This window comes from Dama dama, chromosome 3 (assembly GCF_033118175.1).
Source record: "Dama dama isolate Ldn47 chromosome 3, ASM3311817v1, whole genome shotgun sequence".
NCBI classification, from domain to species: domain Eukaryota; kingdom Metazoa; phylum Chordata; class Mammalia; order Artiodactyla; family Cervidae; genus Dama; species Dama dama.
Genome location: NC_083683.1, coordinates 43,022,465 through 43,045,434, shown reverse-complemented (window position 1 = coordinate 43,045,434; position 22,970 = coordinate 43,022,465). Strand labels below are relative to the sequence as shown.

General features: G+C 41.8%; 1 protein-coding gene and 1 non-coding gene across 11 annotated transcripts; both read left to right on the top strand.

Moving 5' to 3' along the window:
* The first annotated feature begins 1,571 nt into the window (after positions 1–1,571).
* PCBP2 (poly(rC) binding protein 2) lies at positions 1,572–22,918 on the top strand. Of its 10 annotated transcripts, none has more exons than XM_061126748.1 (15): positions 1,572–1,724; positions 4,044–4,186; positions 4,703–4,726; positions 4,815–4,847; positions 5,398–5,514; positions 7,507–7,638; positions 8,609–8,737; positions 9,772–9,846; positions 11,659–11,751; positions 12,853–12,894; positions 14,124–14,196; positions 14,690–14,728; positions 15,659–15,714; positions 16,467–16,636; positions 19,062–19,748. In XM_061126748.1, the coding sequence occupies exons 2-15, from the start codon at positions 4,118–4,120 to the stop codon at positions 19,411–19,413; spliced, it is 1,404 nt and encodes a 467-aa protein (XP_060982731.1). In that variant the 5' UTR covers positions 1,572–1,724; positions 4,044–4,117; the 3' UTR covers positions 19,414–19,748. The 10 variants fall into 10 exon arrangements, with proteins under 10 accessions (XP_060982731.1, XP_060982749.1, XP_060982739.1 ...); XM_061126766.1 differs by lacking the exon at positions 19,062–19,748 and adding an exon at positions 22,482–22,918 and having other exon boundaries at positions 1,573–1,724; positions 15,662–15,714; XM_061126756.1 differs by lacking the exon at positions 19,062–19,748 and adding an exon at positions 22,482–22,918 and having other exon boundaries at positions 1,573–1,724.
* LOC133049267 (U6 spliceosomal RNA) lies at positions 5,921–6,027 on the top strand. Its single transcript, XR_009691262.1, has one exon. It is a non-coding gene; the product is annotated as a U6 spliceosomal RNA (small nuclear RNA).
* Positions 22,919–22,970: the final 52 nt, after the last annotated feature.

Below are 22,970 nucleotides of genomic sequence, written 5' to 3'. Positions count from 1 at the left end.
AAATAAAAATTATTTTTTAAAAGTTTGAAGAACAGTACAATGATCACCTATAAACCTACCATCTGTATTCAACAACTGTTAACATTTTTACCAAATTTGCTTTATTGATATAACAATATGAAATATTTGAAAGTCTGTTCCATGCATCATGACCCTTCACTTCAAATAGTTCATCATGTACCTCTTAGAACAGCATTTCTCCTGGATAGCCATAATTCCATTACCACACTTAAGAAAATTAACAATACCTCCTAATATTAGCTAATATTCATGTCTGAATTTCCTCCTCTGTCTCCAAAATGTTTTATATAGCTATTAAAAAAAAAAAAAAACAGAATCCAAATAAGATCCACACATTATATTTATTATTGTCTTTTGAATTTATCCTCTTTCCTGCCCCTCTATTACATTTTCATTTTGATGAGAACAGGCTGGTTGTCTTGTTGAATGTCTTGGATTCTGGATTTGCTGATTATCTCTATGATATATTTAATTTTTTCCTTGATTTCTTGTAAATTTCCTGTAAATTGCAAGTTGGGTCTGAAGGTTTAATTAGATTAAGATTAAACACTTGAGAAGAATACTTAATAGATAATGCTATGTATTTATTGCATCTCATCAAGGACTATGTCAGAGTTGTACTATTACTGATACAAAGTTTGATCACTTGGATAAGGTGGTGGCCTATCTGATCTTTCCATTTAAAATTTTTGGGTTTCTTTTTTTTTTTTTTTCTTTTTTTGCAAATAATCCATGTGGTGATATTTGTCACCAGGTTAGTATCCTTTTCCCTAACAAATTTTCCCTTAAAGTTTTGATGATTGATGACACTTGCTTAAGTCAATTATTTCATTTTGGGCTGGAGAATGAATTATTTTGTAATTTTTAAATTTCTCTACATTCCTTATATGGAATTCTTGAAAAAAAGTTTTCCCTTATTGACTAAAGATGAACTACAGTTCTTCCTAGATGAAATGGTGCTTCTTTCATTTTAATTACCAATTTTCAGAGTAAGGAGTTGGTGTAAAAGTGACCTCCAAGGTGGCAAACTAGCTTTTTTTCCTATTTGTATTACTATAGACTAGGGGTTTGTCCCAGTAGTCTCTCCTCACACATCCCATTTTCCTGTCTGCTTTATCCATGGCGATTGCCAACTCTCTCCGCACGTAAACGTCTGGGCTTTCTAACCAGCCCGCTAGGGGCCACTAGTTTCTTCCCTGCCCCCAAGCTGCCGCTCTATCATGCTCTTCGCCATTTGCTACCGGTTGTTCTCTCGCTGGTGCCAACGCTGTCCACGGAGCCGCTCTAGGCTGTTGGGAGGCCGTCTGCATTGCGTGGGGAAGGTTTGGACGACGCAGTCGCCTCGCCGGCCCCCGGGGCGGTTAGCGCTTCCGGGGTCGGAGGGTGCGCGGGGTTGAAAGCGGGCCGCTCCGCCCCGTCCCCCTCCCAGACCAGCAGAGGCAGCAGCCGGAGCAGCCGCAGCCTGCGCCCTCTCCCGCCCGCCCGCCCTCCGCCCGCCCGCCCGCCCTCCGCCGCCCTCCACCCGCCCCGGGGTCTCTTTCCCCCTTCCTCCTCCTCCTCCTCCTCCACCCCCCCCTTCCTCCTCCGCCCGCCCGCGGGGCCCCCCTCGCCTTCCCGCCCGCCCCTATTGTTCCGCCCCCGGCCTCCCGCCCTTCCCCTTCCCGCCCGCTCCCCTTTTCCCCTCAGTCGCCTCGCGCCTGCAGGTAAGCTTCAAAATTTTCCCTCCGCCCGCGGCTATGGCTCTATTTCTACTCTTGCCATCTTTCTTAGCGGGCTCCGGTCCTCTTCACGAGCCCCGGCCTCGCGTAGTCCCGCGTGTGCGCCTGCTCCCTCACTCTGCTTGGCCGGCCATTCACGCGAGGCCCTGGCTCCGACGAGGCCTAGTAGGCCTCGCGCAAGGCCTTTCCCCCTTCCCCCCGCCTTTTCCCGGTGGCGGCTGCGCAGGAGTCAAGGAGGGCGCGCGCGCGGTAGGGGGGGGCGGCGGTGGATTTGTTGGTTGAGGGGGGTGGGGGAGGCGATGGCCGGCTTGCTGGCCGGGCGGGTGAGCGCGGCTCCCCGCGGGGGTCAGGCGCTGGCGCAGCCACACGAGGAGGCGCTACTAGTCTGGCCCCTCCCCCTGGATCGCAGCGCCCCCCCCCGACCGAACCGTTTATTTTTTCCTCTGCTTTTCTAGTGGAGGGATGGGGGGGTACATTTTTTGAGTGAAAAATGCTTGGATGGCCAAGGGGAGGGGGGCTGTGGAGTTAAAGAAAGGGTAGACGGGCTCCCAGTTACCGAGTTATTCAGGACGTTTTCTCGGGGTAACGAATTTTGAAATTACAAAATGCCTGCCGCTATAGACCCAGACCGAGCTATTTATAGGAGAAGGGGTAATGGATGCAGGATTAACAGCTGGATTCCTGGGATTGGGTACACTTACATTCTCCTAGTCAGGAGAGAAACATGACGGATTTCTTGGGTGGTTTGGGGTTGGAAATGCACCTTTGTGCCGTACCTAAATGGCTTCAAATAGGTTTCCAATTTTCTTGCCCTTTCGAATTTGCTTTTGTCATGGTATTTGTAAAGTGCTGCTTACTCTGTGAGTGAGGATAAGGAATTACACTGCCAGATTTTTTCCATGTCTTACTAAAGTCGTCTTTACAGACCCAACTCCCATTTTCTCCCTACCCCCAGTACAGTTGTTTTTCCTTGAGTGGAAAGTGTTGAATTCTGGGATTTTTTTCAGCAATTATATTCTGAAAATGGGGGAATGAGGTGCTTTGGGGATGCAGAGCCCTTCCTTTTAAGTAATCACACACTTGAGGTAGCCATGGGGCAGCTTGCTATATACAGGACATATCATATACAGGTCTGACAGCCCCTTAACACTTTTAGGATATTTAGGATATGGCTTTGTGTTAGAGCAAAGTTAAAAAGGTGGCTGGTTTTGTGAAGGAGGAAGACCGGCTGTAGGAGAGAGATCATTGATGTTGTTTTGAAGAGGTGGATACTAAAAATGTCACTGGAGAAATTTCACCACTTTGGGGAGGTCCTTTTCAGAACTAACACTGTTAGATCCTAAGGAAGCATTGTAGGCTGAAGTATATTCAAAAACATTCTTTATCAGTTAAAGCAGAAATGTTAGTAGCATTGTTTTCGTGCTTAGGTGGGCAAAGGGCCTCAGTAGGAAAGTCTTATTACTGCTGTTGCTTAAAACAACCACACAATAAATTTTTAGCGATACCAGCTGTCATTTTGATTGTTTCCTTTGGAAGAAAATTTAGGATTAATTTGAATAAAGACTTTGAGTGGTAACAGGTTAATGCGGAAACAAGGAAAATATTCAGATCTTGAGTGACTATCAAGTTTGGTTGGGAAAAGAGGACTCAGGCTGCACTTAATGTATTGAGTCATTTCCCAAAGGGGAATATGGATCCCAGCCTGCATAGAAGGAAGGCATTTCAGATAATGCCTTTTTCAGTGAGGTTGTTGATTTAAATCTTTTAAAAATTATTTGGTGACATGTATTCACATTCAGGATTTTAAGGTGAAGATACATCTTAATTTTTTTACCTAGAAATTGCTGCCAATAAAAACATTTACATGTGTCCTTTGTAGCTTTCAACCTGAATGGCTTCGTAACAAGGAAGCAAAAGCCGTAGCCCTCAGTGTATAGTTAGCTTGAGGTTTGCCCTCATGATTTCCAGGTGTTTCTGTATTCTTTTGAAGCTTACTCTGCTGAAGGACAACTGGTGCACGTTCAGCAGTTCCCTTAGAACCATTGCCAATTGAAGAAATCTTTCACATCCTGAGAGTCAGCGGAAACCCTATCATTAATGAGAGTAGACTGGAAAGTTGCTTTATATACTTTGTAACAGAATCTGAGCTGTTAATGCAGTTGTGCTGGATGTATACAAGCCTGCCAACTGATAGACTGTCATTTAAGGAAGAGTCAGCTAGAAAACATTGATAATGATTAAACTAACATTGGGAACTATTTCTATTGTTTTCCTACTCTGATTTTGGTTATGTTTGCATTTCAGTTTTTGGCTTTCACCCCCACCAGTGACCAAAGACTTGACCACTCAAAGTCCAGCTCCTCAGAACACTGCTCGACATGGACACCGGTGTGATTGAAGGTGGATTAAATGTCACTCTCACCATCCGGCTACTTATGCATGGAAAGGTATGCAACAGCTTGGGAAATTGGGTCATAGTAACTCCTAGAGGAGGGGCCAGGAAGAGAGGGCATGGATCTTGGAGCTCATCAGATTAGCTCTGTGGGAAGTCTGGCTTTAGCACTCCTTCTCTGGTGGACTAGATGAGAGTGTAGTGGGAAAATGGACAGACTTTACTAAGAAGCTCCACTGAGCACGAAAGGCTTAACCAAAGGCTAGAGCCAAAACTATCTGGATGATAAGATTTTTCTCATGGATGTTGCTATAGCTTGTGATAGGTAGATTCCACTGCCGAAACAATTTTGGGTAACTTTAAGATGAACTGGGATTTGATACTCCACTATTTCTTCACAGTTCTTTGAAAGCTTCCCTTATGTTTTGAGCAAAGAAAATAATAAACCTTTCCATTCCCCTTCCCAATGAATCCTAGTTTTTCCATTGCTTTGGATTGTTAAAAATTACTTTTTGTGATAACCAATGCTTCCAAGTTTCTTTGTATTTGACACTAGTATTCTCCATTGTAGGAAGTTGGCAGTATCATCGGAAAGGTAAGACATCAGTTCAACTCTAATTACTATTTAGTCAGCCTGGGTTTAAATAATAATTGGAACTCATTTGTGACTTTTCCCCTTTCAGAAAGGAGAATCAGTTAAGAAGATGCGCGAGGAGGTGAGTTACTGGGGATGGAGGAACAGGGACTGTTAACTTGGGAAGTTAGAAACTTCTAAAACAAAAGCAAAGTTGCTGTTTAATGAGAGATTGGAAGGGGGAAGGTTTTCTCTTTCTTTTTTTTTTTTAATTTTTTGGCCACACTGTGGGCATGTGGGATCTTAGTTCCCCAACCTGGGCAGCCATGCCCCTGCAGTGGAAGCATGGAGTCTTAACCACTAAACCACCAGGGATGTGTCTCAGAAAAGGGAAGATCTTAATAGGAGAAGCTGGTATTTTTCTGGCTTGGGTTATTTGTAATGACAAATAGTATGCTGGGAAATGTAGTTTTAGGAAGTTTGCATTCAAGACTTAAAGCAGCTTCTGTAGTTTGTTGGAGGACAAATATGGAGCTGTATTTAAAATGATGTCGATGGTGCCTTACATCAGGATCATGTACATAGGCAGCTTCTTGCCCATCTTGTTTAAGAGGGATTATTGATATATTTGTGTGTGTGTCTGTGCTTAGATCTTTTTGTCTGTTAACCTTTTGGCTCTGTTTGCTATCCAGAGTGGTGCACGTATAAACATCTCAGAAGGGAATTGTCCTGAAAGGATTATCACTTTGGCTGGACCCACTAATGCCATCTTCAAAGCCTTTGCTATGATCATTGACAAACTGGAAGAGGTTTGTTGTTCCCTGCCCCTCGTTCTTTATTTTTTATTGCTTCTTGATAGCTTAGTGATTTCCAAGAGGTTTTAAAATGGAAGAACGGACTAGATCATAAAGCTCTGTAAATGGGTTCTTTGCTCCCATTCAGCATCCCCAAAATGGGCCATTTATAATTAAAAAGTCACTTCAGTTGTTTAGAAAAATACCGTTGACCATAGAAGAACATGAGTTTGAACTATGCTGGTCTGCTTGTACTTGGATTGTTTCAGTAAATATGTACTACAGTAGTATACAATATGTACGGTGGAACTATACAGTCAGTGATTGGTTGAATCCGTGAATGTGGAACTATGGATAAATTATACTTGGACTTTTGACTGGGGTGAGGGGTCAGCATGCCTAACTTCCAGCTATAGTTAGAGTGCTCACTTTGGCAGCACATGTGCTACAATTGAAATGATACAGAAGAGATTGATGTGGCCCCTGTGCAAGGATGATACACAAATTTGTGAAGCATTCCCTATTTTCCCAATTATGGGTCATTGGGGTTTATATATACAGTATAGGGAATAGTCAGTAATACTGTAGTAACTTTGTATGGTAACAAACAGTTACTAGACTTACTGTGATCATTTTGTAATGAATTTAAATGTCAAAACAGTATGTGTACACCTGAAACTAGAGTGTACATTGACTGTGCTTGAATTTTAAAAAAAAAAACAAAAACCCAAGTAGTTTGTTATTAGGGACTCTAAAAAATGTGAAAAAACGGCATCTTTTACTTCTTAACCAACAATTTGAAGTTATGCCACCATTGTGTTCATAATTATGTCCCCTGATTCTTAGTTGAGTGAACTAAATTAACATGGTTTTGTTAGGAGCCCTGCTAAACACTAATATACTCCATAAATACGGGTAGGCAGTTACACGTTTTTTAAAAAGCCTGGTAACTGTCAGAGTTATACTTGGAGGGGAGGGAATACATTTTATAGGTTATCAGAAGCAAAATATCAGTAACAGGGATTTTTTTTGTTTATTAAACTTTCTTAGCTTTACAGTGCTGAACAATCATTGCTCTCGGTCCATCCAGTTTTCAGCCTCCTCGCTTCTATAGTAATGCTGCTAATAATGCAATTGATACTGCAGGCAGAAGAGAGCTTCTGGGCTGCTGCTAATGCCTTAATGGTGCCTGAAATCTTACGCTTGCCAAGATCAGAAATGTTATCTTTTTGACCTGTAAGACCTTGCTAATCCAGAGCTTGTAGCCTTAAAAACATTCAGAAAATCTATTCATATTTTAACAAATAAGAAACATGGTCTTGACTTAAGGGGCATATGTCTGAGGAATTCCCAGGTCTATCTAAATACGTACATACACTCTACATAGAGATTAGGCTAAATTCTCAGAAGGCTAAATTTAACTATAGACAAGATGCAGTGCTCACTCCGGCAGCACTTACACTAAAATATAGACAAGATGCAGCATAGAGACTATGGGCTTTGAAGCCAATACAGTCTTAATTTAAAATCTACCAACTTTTCAGATGTGATTGGGGTAAGTACTCAGCTTCAATTTTATACCAAGAAAACAAGAATAAATAAAAGTACACTATTTTTTAATCTTTATGTAGTTTAAGAGGACAAAATTGGTCATTTGAATTTCAGTTGCATTGTCTCATCTTTCTCTTAATGTTTAATTTTGACTTCACCAGTATTGTTTTATTTTGCTCAGAAAACTTCCTATTTTACTTAACAAAATAAGTTTTCTGTCTACTAAGAACACTGCTTCTGGCATGAAGGAGCATATATTTAAGGCTAAATCTGAGGATATTTGTAGACCATTTTATCTTTTTAGTAAGGTTTGGGGCAGGGGCAATGTTTCCATGTTGGTGGAGATCATGACATAATATGTCCCTTATAAGGTTCTTTTATGGCAGTTAGAAGTTGCCAGGGATCTGTTTAAACTTGTATATTCTTGTGGTGTTTTTGACTAATTTCTTTTTGTAGGACATCAGCAGCTCTATGACCAATAGCACAGCTGCCAGTAGACCCCCAGTCACCCTGAGGCTGGTGGTCCCTGCTAGTCAGTGTGGCTCTCTCATTGGGAAAGGTGGTTGCAAGATCAAGGAAATACGAGAGGTTGGTTAAATTGTGCTCTTTCTTAGTGTAAGTTGTTAGTGTAAATTATTCTAAATATGGTTCCTCTATTATTTTCTTTTTTTTAATCTTTATTAACTTTTATTATCTAGGAAAAGTTAGCATTTATTGAGATGATTTTTATTAAAGTAATAGTCCTAGAAGTCTATAATTTGGTTGATATGCATATTTTTCTTACATTTCATATATTTCAATAATAAATCAGAAAAGTTAACCAGAATTTCCAGCTATTGCATGTGACCTGTTGGTGACTTTTCCATGAGGCTACATAATCCTTTTTTATGTCTTAAGAACTTTTGATATATGATAGTATCAAGTGTTTTTCTTGGCCAAATTCTTAAATAGCATGGAGGAAATGAAGGTATATTGGGATGTAATTCTCCCTTCAAAATTATGAAAGTTAATGGTGAATTATGGAAGCTTTTATTATATCTGGGAGTAACTGAATTGGATGTTGGGATGAAATTTGAATGGCTCCTATTTGGATTGGACCTATCTGGGAGGCTATTATACATACTATGTGAGCAGGGATTGTTATTTTGCTCATTGATATATTTCAAGTACCTGGGATGGTGCTTGGCACATAGAATGGGCTTAATATAAACATTTGCTGAATAAAAGGTGGGTGATATTTATGAATATTTTGTTTGATGACCCATAAAGCTCTCATTAAATGAGAGGAAACTGTCTAGAAGGACCTTTTTCTTAAGAGCAGGTTAAATTTAGGCTGTTATTCAGGCTTATTCTCAGCTTTCAGAGGCTAATTTATTTATAACTGTGATTAAACAATCTTTATCTGTAATAAGGGAAGAGAGGGAAAGGAGGATAAAAAGGCTCAGATAGGAGATGGGATAAATGTTTACTGGGTTAGACTCTAAAATTTCTGCAGGGAGATGTAAATAGTATGAATGATCTGTTTCTCTGATTTTTAAAATTTCTTTTTACCCCAAAGAGTACAGGGGCTCAGGTCCAAGTGGCAGGGGATATGCTCCCCAACTCAACTGAGCGGGCCATCACTATTGCTGGCATTCCGCAATCCATCATTGAGTGTGTGAAACAGATCTGCGTGGTTATGTTGGAGGTAAGCCCTCAGGCTCATGCTGAGAATGGGGGGAGGGTGATTTAGGGAGACAGACTGCTCTATATTTAGTCAGACTAGAATTAGGTGAGGCTGTCAGAAGCCTCACATGGGGGTGGGGAAGAGGTGCCCTGAGTTCATCCTTTCCTTCTCCCAGCTTTGACTTTTCTTATAGTCCAAGCAAAAATAGAAACTTAAGCAACAGTGATCATTTGGTTTATAGCAATTTTATCAGGGTTGGTAAGGGGGGAAGATTTACTACTTGGAATTCGAGGACAAAAGATATATCTGGGGTCTTGAGAAGCTAAGTTAAATTGCCTTTCAGGTTACCTTATTTTGGCTACATGCAACTTTGATACGTGTAAATTAATTTCTGGGTTATAAGGCAGGATTATTCAAAATGATCAATAATAACAAAAAATATCCATAATAGTGTTTCTGAATGACTTACGAGGTCCTGGTGGATGCTATTCAATTAATAAAAATAATAAAATTAAGGAGAATTAAACCTTCCTAGAATTGTCATAGGGAATTGATCCCATATTGGTGAGAAAGGAAAGTAGAACTTTTAAGTAGAGTTTAGGATACTATTGATTGAATCATTGAGCGATTGATGGAAAGTTCTGAATTACCCTAGATTCAAAATTTGGGAGCTTTATTTCCTATTTGATTTTATTTCCTAGTCAGGTCAAAATGTAATTACCAACTCAAAGGTACATGCGTACATCTAGAGGTTTTGGTTTTTCGTGTTAATTAGAACAATTTGAACACATGGAAATAATGCCTAAATTATTACAGGGGAATCTGCCTTGATGAGAATTAGTGTGAACTGTGTAGTCCACGGACCATCTTACTGTTTTAAAGGCAAATAAGTGCTGATTTGAGATTAGATCTAGCCAGAGACAACATTGGTAGGTGAGGGGGTGGTAATAATAAAGTTTTTAATTTAACTGACCTGTGTGAGCTTAAGCCACACAGCTGAAGCAGCTTTGAAACCTTATCTCTTTTTGTTTTTTTCCCCTCTGACTCTCTCCCAGTCCCCCCCGAAGGGCGTGACCATCCCGTACCGGCCCAAGCCGTCCAGTTCTCCGGTCATCTTTGCAGGTGGTCAGGTAAGAAATTTTTCATTGGTGGGCTAAGGTGAACAAGATTGTATTTGAAATGTCAACTTTGCCAGCAGCACACCAGGCCACTCTGCATGCTTGCTGAAACCTGTACTCTGGCCATAGTTTGACCTGCTTTCAGTTTTATTTATTTTTTGTCCTGAAGAAAGCTATGAATGCCACCTTATTTAATTATTAGCAGGCATTGGGAGTTTTGTAGGCACTCGGAAGAGGTAATCTACTTAGTAGTTTAAGATGGGTTGGGTTAGAAGAAAAGATAAAATTGCTTTGATGTCACTGCTGTCCCTATCCCCACCCCATCCGTGTTTTTCCATGTGTGGGGTGTTCTTTAGAGGTCTAAATAAAACATAGTAAGGAGTTGGACCTCTGAAATAGGTTCTTGGATGGTGGTCTCAAATTGGGGGCTCCTGAAATTGAGTGTCCTACAAACTTCCCCTTTTCCCCACCTCACCTCCCCTACTCCTACCCCTTCACTCCCAAATTCCAGTGTGTTGTCCCTGGGCTCTTAACCTCAAACACTGGTTTGAACCCACATGGCATAACTGAAATCAGCTGGGGTAAGGGTTTAGTGTCTTAAGAGGGGGAGAGCATGTTGGGCTGTGACCTTTGGTGTTAGAGTAAGAACACCGAAGCACCCCTTGGCCTCTCTCCTTCATCCACCTAAGCTCTGGATCCTTGGTACATGGTTTATTCTGAAGTTAGAGTTCTATGACAAAAGGCACTGATTAGCACCATGTTAGTTTTATGCTTTTTGGTTAGTGTTTGAGGCATAGGTAGGTCAGTTTTAAAATATGGGGATTCAGGATGAAATAGTGACCTTCATTTTGGTAGCTGCCTAAACAAGTACAAGCGTGCCTTTTTCTACATGGGGCTGACCTGTTAACAAGTGCAGATAAATCACCTAATTCCATCTTGTATGTAAACTGGGGAAGCTCTTAGAGTCCATCTCATTCCCATTCTATTGAATTGTCAAAAAACTGAAGTTTTGGGGAACTTAGTTTGTCTTATAATTCTGGAAGCTTTCATAGGAAGTTAATCATATCACAGTTTTGTACCTTTTAATACTAGCATTGTACAAACTGGTTTGGTCCGAGGGCGCTTTGTGAGTCTGGGTAGTTAGGTGGATAAACAAAGGCCCAGAGTTAGAGTAGCAGGGAGGTTTAGCTTTAGGTGTTTTCCCGTCTCCCCTGGAACTATAAGTTCCTACTTTTCTGGATTCTTCCAGGTCCGTTGGGATTATCTAGAGTCCATACTGCACAGCAGCAGTCCTCTCTGTTTACAATTCTGCCTTCATTTCCCTTTCCTTCCCTCCCCTTCCCACCTCCCCCTTCTTACCTCTTTGCTTTCCTTCCCTCCCTCCCCTTTATTCAGTTGACCACTCTAAAAGCTTGCAGCAGCTTCTTCCATGAGTGGCCCTGTCTTGGATTATTCCCATGGGCCTTTTTAAATGGAGCAGTTTATGCATTGTCCACAGGTGAACCTGTGTCTTTTGTTCCTTTGTGACAAAGTGGGCTCTATAGGGGTTCAGTTTAATCCCACATTGACCAGGAGCTGGCATCAGCTCTGTTGCCCCACTCCTTCATTCTTACTGAAAATAGTCCAATTGTGCAGTGTGAAATCTGCCACTATAGGTAACTTTTTTTTTTAAATTCACTGATTACAGCTCGTTTCAAATTGTGTTGTGAGCTCCTTTTTAAAGGAAAAGAAAAAATTAAACAACTTTTTTTGTGTGAATTTCATGCTGGTGACAAGGTGCCGGATTGACAGCCCTGGAGACTGAAATCCTCTATTTATCCACAGGACAGGTACAGCACAGGCAGCGACAGTGCGAGCTTTCCCCACACCACCCCGTCCATGTGCCTCAACCCTGACCTGGAGGGACCACCTCTAGAGGTGAGAGGGGATGTTCAGTCTCCAAGGCTCACTCAATCCTTCCGCCTCAGCCGAGACTGCCAACACGCGGGGGGCCAGTGGCGCTGGTGATTTTTGTGCTGTGGACACCACCTGTCCACGGGGACCTGGACTGACCCCCCCCACCTCATTTCACACAGGCTGCGTAGCCCACCAGATGGTAACACCAACTCTCTTTTTTTTTTTTTTTTCTTTTCCTTTTTTTTTCTTTTTTTGTTCGACCCCTTTTCCCTGTCTCCTATTCCTCCTACCCCATTTTCACCTTCCCACCCCCACCTGGGTACACTTTTGGGGGTACTGGCCACTGTGATGTGAGAAGCTTCACATCCTGTTACCCAGCTGCTCCTTTCTTCCCTTCCTGATTCACCTTGTCCCCCACCCCATTGCCCTAAAGACCCAGCTCCCTTTTTGGGAGGTTATGGTGTGGGGGGAGGAGGGCATAGTGGGAGCTGCAAGTGCCTTTTATGGAGGGGAGGTGGGAGAAAGCAGGACCTAGAACATAGATTTTTGTTGTTGTATATGTGTTCCTACGGTCAGCTCCCTAGTGCTAGGGACCCAACTAGCTTCCAGTGCACTTGAGGTCATTAGGCAGATGTAGAGAAAAATAAGATAGGAAAAGGGAAGTGTTTTAACATGCCGTGTAGGTTTGTGCAGATATAAAACATGTCACCGTGATTGGTAGAAGGGTTGGGGTGGTTGAGGAAAAAAGATCATTTTCCTCCTAGGCCGTCTTGTACAAAGGGAGAAAGAAGGGGGCTCAGGCAATCGAGGCAATTGTTTAATCCTACCTCCCACATTTTTGTTAAGAAACAAATGTGTTATTTTGTCTTTGATTGCAGGGAACATGGCTCCCTTTATAGGCATCCTGGAATAAGCCATCATGTTTAGGGTTTAAAGAAGGCCAACTCGGGTCTGACTGTATTTGTGAGATACCATCTACTGCCTCAACCCCTGGCCTCCCCATTCTCTAGTTCAACTCTGGCTTCCTGGCTAGTTGAAATCTGTCTCCCCCCACCCCCCACCCCCCACTGGGTGGCTGTCCATGACTGGTTGTTAATAGGAACTGTTTTCCTCCTTTTGTAGGCCTATACCATTCAAGGACAGTATGCCATTCCACAGCCAGATGTAAGTTTTGTTTTCACTTGTTTTGAAAAGCTTCCTCTCCCATCCAAAATTGTCTCCTTTCTCCATGTAGGCAGAAGTGAGTTGGGTCTCAGACACTTGCAGTATTGTGTCCCTCACAAGGTGAACTCTGTTTTGGCCCTTAAATAATCTTTAATCAGGAAAAAGTAGCACCTTGTTTTGAAATTTAATCCCTGGAAATTATAATCTAATAGATTATTACATTCTACTTTCTCCCATGTCACAGATTACTCTGAAAGAGAAATGTTCCACTGTTTACCGTCATTGGTTATCCCAGGGCACAATGTAAATTCACAGTGGACTGTGCATCTCTGCATGAAGTCCTTTCTGTGGAGGGAGGGCAAGGGGGTGGGAGGATGGGTTCGCTTTTGTGTACTCCTCAGTCTGAGGTGGTAATGTAAAAAGCGTCTGGAGGGGTGGGAAAGGGACTTATTTACACAGAGAGGGTTAGGAAGCGAAATACTTGGATTCAACTCAGTGAAATTCCTTGTCACTAAAAACTCCAATTTAAAAAGTGCTGGTATTTAGACTTTTAAGGGCATTTCCTTCTGCACTTACCCTCTGCCCTTACTAACCTTTTCAGGTGCTGAGCTTTAGATTTGAAAAGTTGAGTTTGGCTTTTGGTTAGTGGTAGGCCCCTGGAGGAGAAGTAGCCTTGAAGAGAGATGGTTTTATAACAGCTAGGACAGTTTATATAGATGAAGAAAAATAGCTGTAGAAGTCATAGGGTCGTGGTTGCTAAACCCAGTTTAGTTTTACCTTTAATCTCTCCTCCTCGCAGTCTCCCTGCCCCGCATTTCCTTCCCTCCTCCCAGAACTGACGGAACCCTGCATGGTGTGTTTTCCCTAGCACCACTGCACAGTTTGTTTACCTAGCCTGTCTGTGCTTGTCCCTGGGGCAACTGTTGCAATGGCTGCAAACACCTTCATTCAATGGCCCACAAGGGGGTGGTTATCAGGCGGTGCTGCTGCTTTTCACACACCCCAAACGCATATATTCTCTTTGTACTGATACTCTTTCTATTTCTAACCCTCACCTTCTTGTGCCCGTCCCCGGGATTGTGATAGCAGCCCCATTCCTTAGCCTCTGTCATAGTTTGAGTAGTAGCCAACTTTGGGGATCAGGAGCTTTACATTTTCCAATTTGAATGTGCTTGAGCTTCGGCTGTGTTACTCTTCTAACGTCAACCTCTTCTGTTTCCTTCCTGCAGTTGACCAAGCTGCACCAGTTGGCAATGCAACAGTCTCATTTTCCCATGACGCATGGCAACACCGGATTCAGTGGTATGGATACCTCAGTGTTGATTTCTGTAAGGTGTAGTACAAGACAGAGGCCAGCCCCAAGGTCTCCATTTGACATCTGTTTAAAACAAACTTTGTTACCCAGCGTCCTGCTGGCTTAAACTTGCCTGTTTTCTATGGCTAAACCGAAGGAGGTAATGTGTTTGTTAACTTGGTTTTCATTTGGGGTGAGTTATTCTAAAAGAGAAAAAAAGAAAGGCCCTTGGAAGGTTTGGGGTGAGGTTTGGGGATGCTTATCAGGCAAAGGGTAGGCTGATATTTCTTCTAACCCATCCTCATTGCTGCCCCTTTGATCTGATTGGCACCCCCTTTCTCTCCACCAGCTATTCATAGATCTGGGTAGAAACAATCCATTTGTGTAGTGTGTTTTTGTTTTGTTTTGTTTTGTTTTTTTGGGCTTTTCTATATAAGGAATAACTTGTCCGATAGGGTTAGGATGAGACCACCAAACTCATTTTCACTTGTATCTTAACAGGCATTGAATCCAGCTCTCCAGAGGTGAAAGGCTATTGGGGTAATGATTAAAAAAAAAATCTGTAGTATTCTACTGTTATATTAATAAACTGGTGGGAGTCTTGTTTCACTGCCCATGACATACCAGCAGAACATGCACATGGCAAAAAGGAGCTGAGAGAGCAAAGTGGGGGTGGGCCTGGTGCCCCTGAGGGTCCCTTGATGGATCTGGCCTACCCCCTTCTAAAAATGTTTGAGCAGCCACAGCTGAGAGCAGGACTAGACTTAACGAGTTAGCCAGCTGGCCTTGTCTAGTCCAGGTGTCATATAGATGGGTATGGGTGTTTGCTGATAGGATTTTTTTTTTTTTTCTTTTTCTTTGGAAAACAAAAATCAGAACAAATTATTGAGCAAAGGACAGGGAGTAGTTTGGAGAAGTGAAATTCCCATACCTTACTGCCATTTCATTCTCACTGACCTTTAAGTGTAGGTTAGGGTAAGGGTGTTGGGATTGGTTAATCTGGTATAGGTATATTTAAAGCAACTCTGCATGTGTGCCAAAAGTCCATGGTACCCAGTAACAGGCATGGTAGTGGCGCTGGTGATAGCATCAGGTGAGATAAAATTGGGATACAACAATAGGAAATCCAACCAGAAAAGGGGAGAAGTGCAGGAGTACTTGGTTAGATTTTGGTCCTGAGAATTGATACCACATCCCCTTGCCCCTTGCTTCCACCCCCTTAAACCCTAATAGGCTGGGCTTTGCAGGAAATGGCATGAAATCAGCCTCTTGTTGGTACAGAGGAACCTTTCCAGCATTATTTCTATACCCTTCTCCCCCTCTTTCCTCTTTGGAGGCTTCCAAGTTAGAGATGAATCCCAACAGCCAATGCTGGGTTTCCAGTTCATTTTCCTTCTGTTAGGTTAATGTGCAAATCAATGGGAGTTGTATGCTGTGCCTTGAACTTCTTTGCTGTCTTCTGTCTTTTAGCAGGTTTGGATGCATCTGCTCAGACTACTTCTCATGAACTCACCATTCCAAACGATGTAAGTAAAAATAGAGGTTGTGCTCCTCTTAGCACCTTGGGGAAGAAAAGGAGTTCAGGCACTAAAATTCTTAAAACTATAAAACCTCAAATAAAAACTGATGGAGATTGATGAAAATATTGTGTGAGTTATCTTGAGCCAGAAGGAAGCTTTTTGTCTCAAATAGAAACTCCCATTTGCTGTTGGTTCTTGTAGAATCTGAATATTTAATCCCTAATGGAGTGGTCGTTGGGTGTTATCTGTGCTGTCCAACATGGTAGTCACTAAGCACGTGTAGCTGTTTGAATTGAGGATAATAAAATGATAAACTCAGTCTGTCAATCTCACTGGCCACATCAGTGTTCAGTAATCACATCATTAGTGTCTACAATATTGGAGAGTGCAAGTGTTGACTAATTGTTTACTTTTTTCCAAGGCAAAAGTGTTAGAAATTAGCCAGAATCCTTAGCACTATAATAAAGTAATAATCATGGCAGGATGAGTTAAGGCATCTTTATTGCCAAAAACAGAATATACTTTTACATTTATCCCTAACCCTGGTAAACTAGGTTTATCATCATCTTTGCACTGCTTTATTTTGTCTTTGGAGTTAGTACTCTGAAGAAATGAGCTAATGGTTCTAGGAGTCACTCAGTTCAGAGTTGAATGCCATGTTTGTGGGCCTGAGGTATAGAAGCCTGAGGGGTGGGGTGGAATGCTGGGACCTAGCCATACAACTCTTAATTTGGTATGCCTTGTTTTTCTTCCTTAAGTTGATTGGCTGCATAATCGGGCGTCAAGGCGCCAAAATCAATGAGATCCGTCAGATGTCTGGGGCGCAGATCAAAATTGCGAACCCAGTGGAAGGATCTACTGATAGGCAGGTTACCATCACTGGATCTGCTGCCAGCATTAGCCTGGCTCAATATCTAATCAATGTCAGGTAAGGGTTCCCTATCTTTTGTGTTATTGATGCCAACACAAGTAATGTGTGTGTTGGGTAAAGTTACATTGTAATATTAAGTGTGGGATTCTTTGGGGGATGGAAATGGGAAAGGTAGAGATTGCAAAAGAAAAAGTATCTAGCTCTACTTCTCATCCTTTAGTATAGGGGAAAAAGTAACCAGATTGTAATGAGTTTGCATGGGGTTGGGGGAAGGGAAGTGGATTGTTTGCATTTGACTTTTTGATGGTTTGGGAAGTGGAAGGTATGGAGCATGTCTTCACTTTGTAGGACTGCTCTGGCTGGAGCATCCATACTGACTTAAAAGTAGGTCTCACTGTAGGTGTCAAACAAACTAATACTTCACTGGGTTTAGGCTCCCAAGCACCCTTAATTGAAACAAGGATAATGACAGCAAGATAGTTTCTTTGAAGCAGTCATTACCGTTTATTCTGAACACATCCATTTGTGCCATTGTGTTCCATTGTTTAGAGCTTGTGTGAAAGGGAGAGGTACAGGTATTGGAAATTTTTAGAAATGCTTAGTATTTTCTTTACCCCCCACCATCTCATCTCATCCCTTATTGACCTGCTGAGGTTTTACTTTTCTTATCCTAAGGTAGCTAATGTTAACACACACAGTTGTAGCAGCACTGTTACAGTTAGTGGGCATCCTGCAAGACATTTGTATTTCTTGCTTTCTCAGCACATGTGCTTAAGTCATGTTCTTAATTGCTTACTAACATCTTAAAGCTGCATTAGCAGCCCATTCCCTAAGGGACTTAGTTATCCCTTTTATGTAGACTTTTACCTAAGTTGTTTATCTTCTGTCACAACTAGTTGGTCTCTCTTGTACAGACAAATTCTATGGGTTCCTAAATCTAGTGCAGGGAAAGGAATTCATAAGTATGGTATGGGGTCTATTTTTTGCCATGCTTACGCTGACCATGTGTTTATTCCATGGTCTTTTATCCCCGTAAGAATTTATCAGTTTCCCAGTAGTGGTTCCAACTTTTATCATATTTCTTCATGCCTTGAGGTATTTTCTTGTCTTTGTGTAGAAAAGATTTCTGTACCTAGGATCTGCTTTCTATCTTCTTGCTGTTTGCAAGGGTTTGTTTCCCTGTTGCTGATTGTGGTGCTGTATTGTTAAGAGGCAAGAATTACGTTCATAGAAGCTGGAAGCCTCTGCTTGAGTAGATGTGCGCTGAATATTGTCAGTGTTTCCATGTAACCTGCTTGCCTGACCGCTCTACTAGGTTGATAGCTAAGTCGTAAGGAAGCAGAACTTGGGTCCGTCTTCGTTTCCTGATTTAGTCACTCTTTTCAGGACCATCCTTTTTACATGAAACTGTCCAAGCTGTGGATTTGGGTCACAACTTTTAAAAAAACTTGATATATTACCAAGCAGGGACTATGCATGCACGCAGCTAACTCATTTTCTCGCATTGGCCCAATTTGAACACAGAAAGCGAACTGATTTTATTATGAATACTAGGCAAGAAAGATTTTTCTGTTTTTAGTAATGGACTTTTAGTTTCTGCTGATTCTGGCAGCTTTTATGGATTGCAACTGTCCTTGGATTTAGGTAGACAAAATGGGAGTCTTGAGGAGCCTCCCTGCTTTGGAAGAGTTAGTCTTGTGCCTTAAGATGTCCAACAGACTTCAGCACATACCTGCAGTTCTGGCGTAGACCCATGCAGGCATTGGGAGCTACAGGTCATCACTGTTACTTACAAGTAGAAGTGATGTTTTTACTTGATTAAACTGAGTTTTTCAGCAGTGCATGAAGTTTCTCTTCTCTAGTTTTGTAAAGTCTATGTGAGAAGCATGGTCAGTTAAACAAAAGCTTCTTTTCTCCTCACCCATCACCAGAAATAGGCTTATCTATGCTTCTGTTTTCAGCATTTTTCATTGAAAAATGCTACAGAGTTTGAAATTAGTGACCTACTTTGGGCTCTTGTCCCTTTCCATCCTGATATATTGGTTAGTTGACTGGCAATGGAAACAAATTTTTGATATTAATTACAGGGGAAAAAAACAATTTAAGCCTCACAAGTGCTTGGTGGATGAAACATTTATTTGTTTGGAAAGTGATGAGCATTCTTTCATTTTCTGCTTGAAAGCCTTTGGGTTGGATCCGTGTGTCAGGTACATTAAAGTGTGTGATGTGTTTTCTCAGTCTGTCAGCCTTTTCTTCACCATAGAAGTTCTCAATAGCATTGGAATGAAATTTGGCAAAGTATACATTTTTAGAGGGTGGGACACAGAATAAAAGCTTGTCACAAGCTGATATAAGTTTTCCTAATTGGCAACCAGAGGCACTTACTGATAACTGAAGCGGATTTTGTCCTGTACTTTTCCCTTTTGTGGTCTTCCCTTCCACCCACCCTTTTTTTTTTGTTCCTTTTTTTCCTCTGTTACAGTTTAGAAAACGCTAAACCCTCCTCCCAGGCAGCCTCCGTCACGATCCCCGATCACCTCAGCATCAACCTCTCTCAACCCTCCACCCCTTCTTCTTCTTCTTCCTCCTCCACCACCACCCCCTCGCTCGCCACAGCGGGGACCTCCGACGCACCCTCCAGCCTCCCCAACCCTCTTCCGACCGCCCCTTGTGTCTCCAGTCTGCTTGGCATGAAACCCATCCCTCTCCTGGCTCTAAATGTTGTGTCTGCTGCTAAGGGTACCGGGGCTTCAGCTACCACCACCACCACCTCTGCTGTGCCATGTGTAACTAACAAACTGAAAGGCGAGAAACAGAGATTCTCTCCCTACTGATGGCCTATATCTTGGGGCACCCCCTCAAGTATTTCTTGTTTTTTTTTCCCTTTGTTAATATTGGTGAAAACCAAACAATTGTGAGCTGTGACCGTTTCCTTTTTACTGTTTTGGGGGGATGACAGGGTGGGGGTAGGGGCAATGGTAAACTGTGTTTAGGTTTAGGCCATTTCTGCTGAGTGCCTGTTTTCAGAGTCTGACTTGTTGAATTCTTTATCTAGAGCCACAGTTCTTGCTCTTCTTTCTCATTCTGTTACTTTTTTGTAGCTTTATTCTGCCTTGCAATATAACAATGTGTTAGGCTCTGTGTTAATGAATAAAAATTTCTCCGTTAACTTTTTTTTTCTTTTAATTATTTCATGGTTAAGTTATCAGCTGTCCTTCTTGGCCAGATTTGTGTTTCTAGTTGTAATAAAGTTGCCACAGTAAGAACTTTAGTTGACTGCTGTGAAGGAAAGAAGTTTTTTCTTTACCCAGAATGGGGAGGCAAGTTGGGAAAAGTCTAATAAAGTTTGCCAGCTTCTGTCTGCATTCCTCTGAACTAGTATTACTTAAATCTCAAACAATCAACCTGTGACATTGCCTCAAATTTGGCAAGATCCTGCCTGTTTATCCTAAATCAACTCTGATTACTCAAACAGGTCCTTTTACCCTCCAACCTTTCTGTCTCCAACCCTGTCATACTTAAGAGGATTAAAGACCTAGATTTGGAAGGAAACCTGTAAGATGAACTTTAACTCATTGATCCACTTTAACTCATTGATCCACTTAAGATTGTTCTAATTTCTCCAAAGCCTTATTTTTTATATCCCAAGATCACAGTTCTCTCTCCATAAGAGTAGAGGTGCCCTAAGTAAAATGGTGGAAGGCCTCTAATAGTCTCCACTTAGCCTGAATGTATATTGTCAGGGTAATGAAAGTACAATGCTCTTAGGCCTTATGAGAACCAGTGTGGAGATTTTTTTCCCGTGACCTTTTCCCACATCCCCCTTTGGCTTACATTGTTTAAAAGACCTAATTATATTATAGTGTATTAACTACACTATTGTTGCCCCTCAGTCTTAGATTGGGGCTGTGAATTAGTGTAAACAAATCTGCATGAAGGACTAGTGGGGTGAATTTCATTGTCCAGATAGGGCTTTTGTTGGTTGTTAGATGATGCTTCATGTGGTGCAGTGCTCCTTAGTAAGCTTTTTTAAAAGCTTGCTGATACCATCTCTCCCTAGAAACCTTTTTTTTTTTTTTTAATTTTTACCTAGTTCTTTACCTAATGAGTACTCCCTAAAGGATTGCTGGGAAGAAAGTCAGAGGTTTTTTTTCCCCTGAAAGTGCTGACTAAAACCACATCCAGAGGTCTTTCGTGTTCAATTTTTTAGCAGCCTACAGCTCCCCCATGTGGTCTTTCTTGTCTAGAGTCCTTGGGTTTTCCCTTCTCTTTGTTCTCTTTACCTGCCACCCCCAATTCCTGCCCACACTGGGTATAAATTCTGGACAATTCTTTTTGAGTTCTTTTTGGTGTCAGAGTGCCACCACCTTCTTGTGTGAGCTTACTAATTTTTTTAAGTCTTAGATCTGTTTGCAGCAGCTCCTTTCCTGAACCTTCAGTTCCCACTTAAGTCTTTGATTATTGGTCTGTTTTTTATGTTGCCCTAGATCATCCCATTTTGTGGTTGGCAAGAATCTGTCCCCTATTAAGAACTAACTGTTCTCCTTTATACTGAGGTCAAAATATCATTTCTGACTTGAAACTATATGCAGTTTGTAATTGAAGGACCTCTGTGTTTCCTGGCTTTCCCCTTGGCCAGTTTTTCAATTTGCATTATTTTGGAAGAGATTCAGATGGGGAAGTATTCATATTCTCTTGAGAAGGAATGCCATTACATTTAAATTCTTTATGTAATAAAGTTGTAAAGTGAGGGGCTTCCCTGGTAGTCCATTGGTTCAGATTCCACACTTCCTTTGCAGGGGGCATGGAGAAGTTCCACATGCCCCAAGGTGAGGGTATGCTGTGCTTATTAGGTGCTTAGTTGCTCAGTTGTGTCTGTGGGCTGTAGCCCGTCAGGCTCCTCTGTACATGGGGATTCTCCAGGTAAGAATACTGGAGTGGGTTGCCATTCCTTCCTCCAGGGGATCTTCCCAACCCAGGGATTGAACCCTGGTCTCCTGCATTGCAGGCAGATTCCTTAAACTGTCTGAGCCACCAGGGAAGCCCTGAAATGCGCTGCCCGCACGAGCCCCCCCCCCCCCCCCCCAAAAAAAAAAAAAAGGTAAAACTGAGACTGGGTCTTGGACATTTAGCTCTGTTCAAAATGGGAGCCAAGTCTTGCTGGCTACCTAATAATATCAGAGAAGCAGGCTGATCACTGAACACCTAAAGACCTTTACTTCAAAGCTCCAAACTGGATTCCAGGACTTCAAATGATCTATTTGAAACAGGCATTGTTGCCAGATGTATTTGAATGGAGAGTTTGGCCTAACAGGACCACAAATTGGGGGGGCTCTTAGACCAAGCTAGGGAGTTGGTGAAAATGGTTTTGACTTCCACTCCAAGTCTTGAAAGTTAGACCTAAAAATTGTAGGTTGAGTATAATTCTTAATCCAAACTTACTATACTTGCTCCCTCTTTAACGTGACTTAGTTTTTAAAACACTAGTATCTCTTAATAGTCTTTACATTGATAGAGAAACCCAGAACTGTTTCTGTCAGTTTGGAAGAAGCCAAAATAAAGCTGGGCAGTGAAGTTTCTGTGTATTGTGAGCCCCTAAGAGGAGGCTTTTGTGTGTGTGGTGTATTTTTGAGAGAATGCTTAACGTATCCCACAGAGATTGAGAGAGAACTATGGTTCTGAGGTGATTTGCCCTAGGAAGCTTGGATTGCAGAGGTGTTACATAGGACCATGGTACTGGTTAACCCAAGAAATCTTAAAATGAATGTCTCCCTTTATACAGAAACAGATTTATGTACTTATTCCTTCACATCTTATCAACCAGACTGAAAGTTTTGGAGGTGAGGTACTGCTGGGCACTCAGGAAACTAACTTCGAGTTTTTTTTTGTGTGTGTGTTACAGGCTTTCCTCGGAGACGGGTGGCATGGGGAGCAGCTAGAACAATGCAGATTCATCCATAATCCCTTTCTGCTGTTCACCACCACCCATGATCCATCTGTGTAGTTTCTGAACAGTCAGCGATTCCAGGTTTTAAATAGTTTGTAAATTTTCAGTTTCTACACACTTTATCATCCACTCGTGATTTTTTAATTAAAGCGTTTTAATTCCTTTCTCTGTTCAGCTGTTAATGCTGAGATCCATATTTAGTTTTATAAGCTTCTCCCTGTTTTTTTTTTTTTTTTTGGCTCATGAATTTTTTTTTTTTGTTTGTCATGGAAATGTAAGAGTGGAATATTAATACATTTCAGTTTAGTTCTGTAATGTCAGGAATTTTTCAAAAAAATTAAAAGATGGACTGGAGCTTTTTCTTTGTGAATAGAAACTGGATGCCACAGTGATTTCATGTGGGTTTTATTCTGGTGTCTTGCTGTTATTTTTGCACTTTTTATC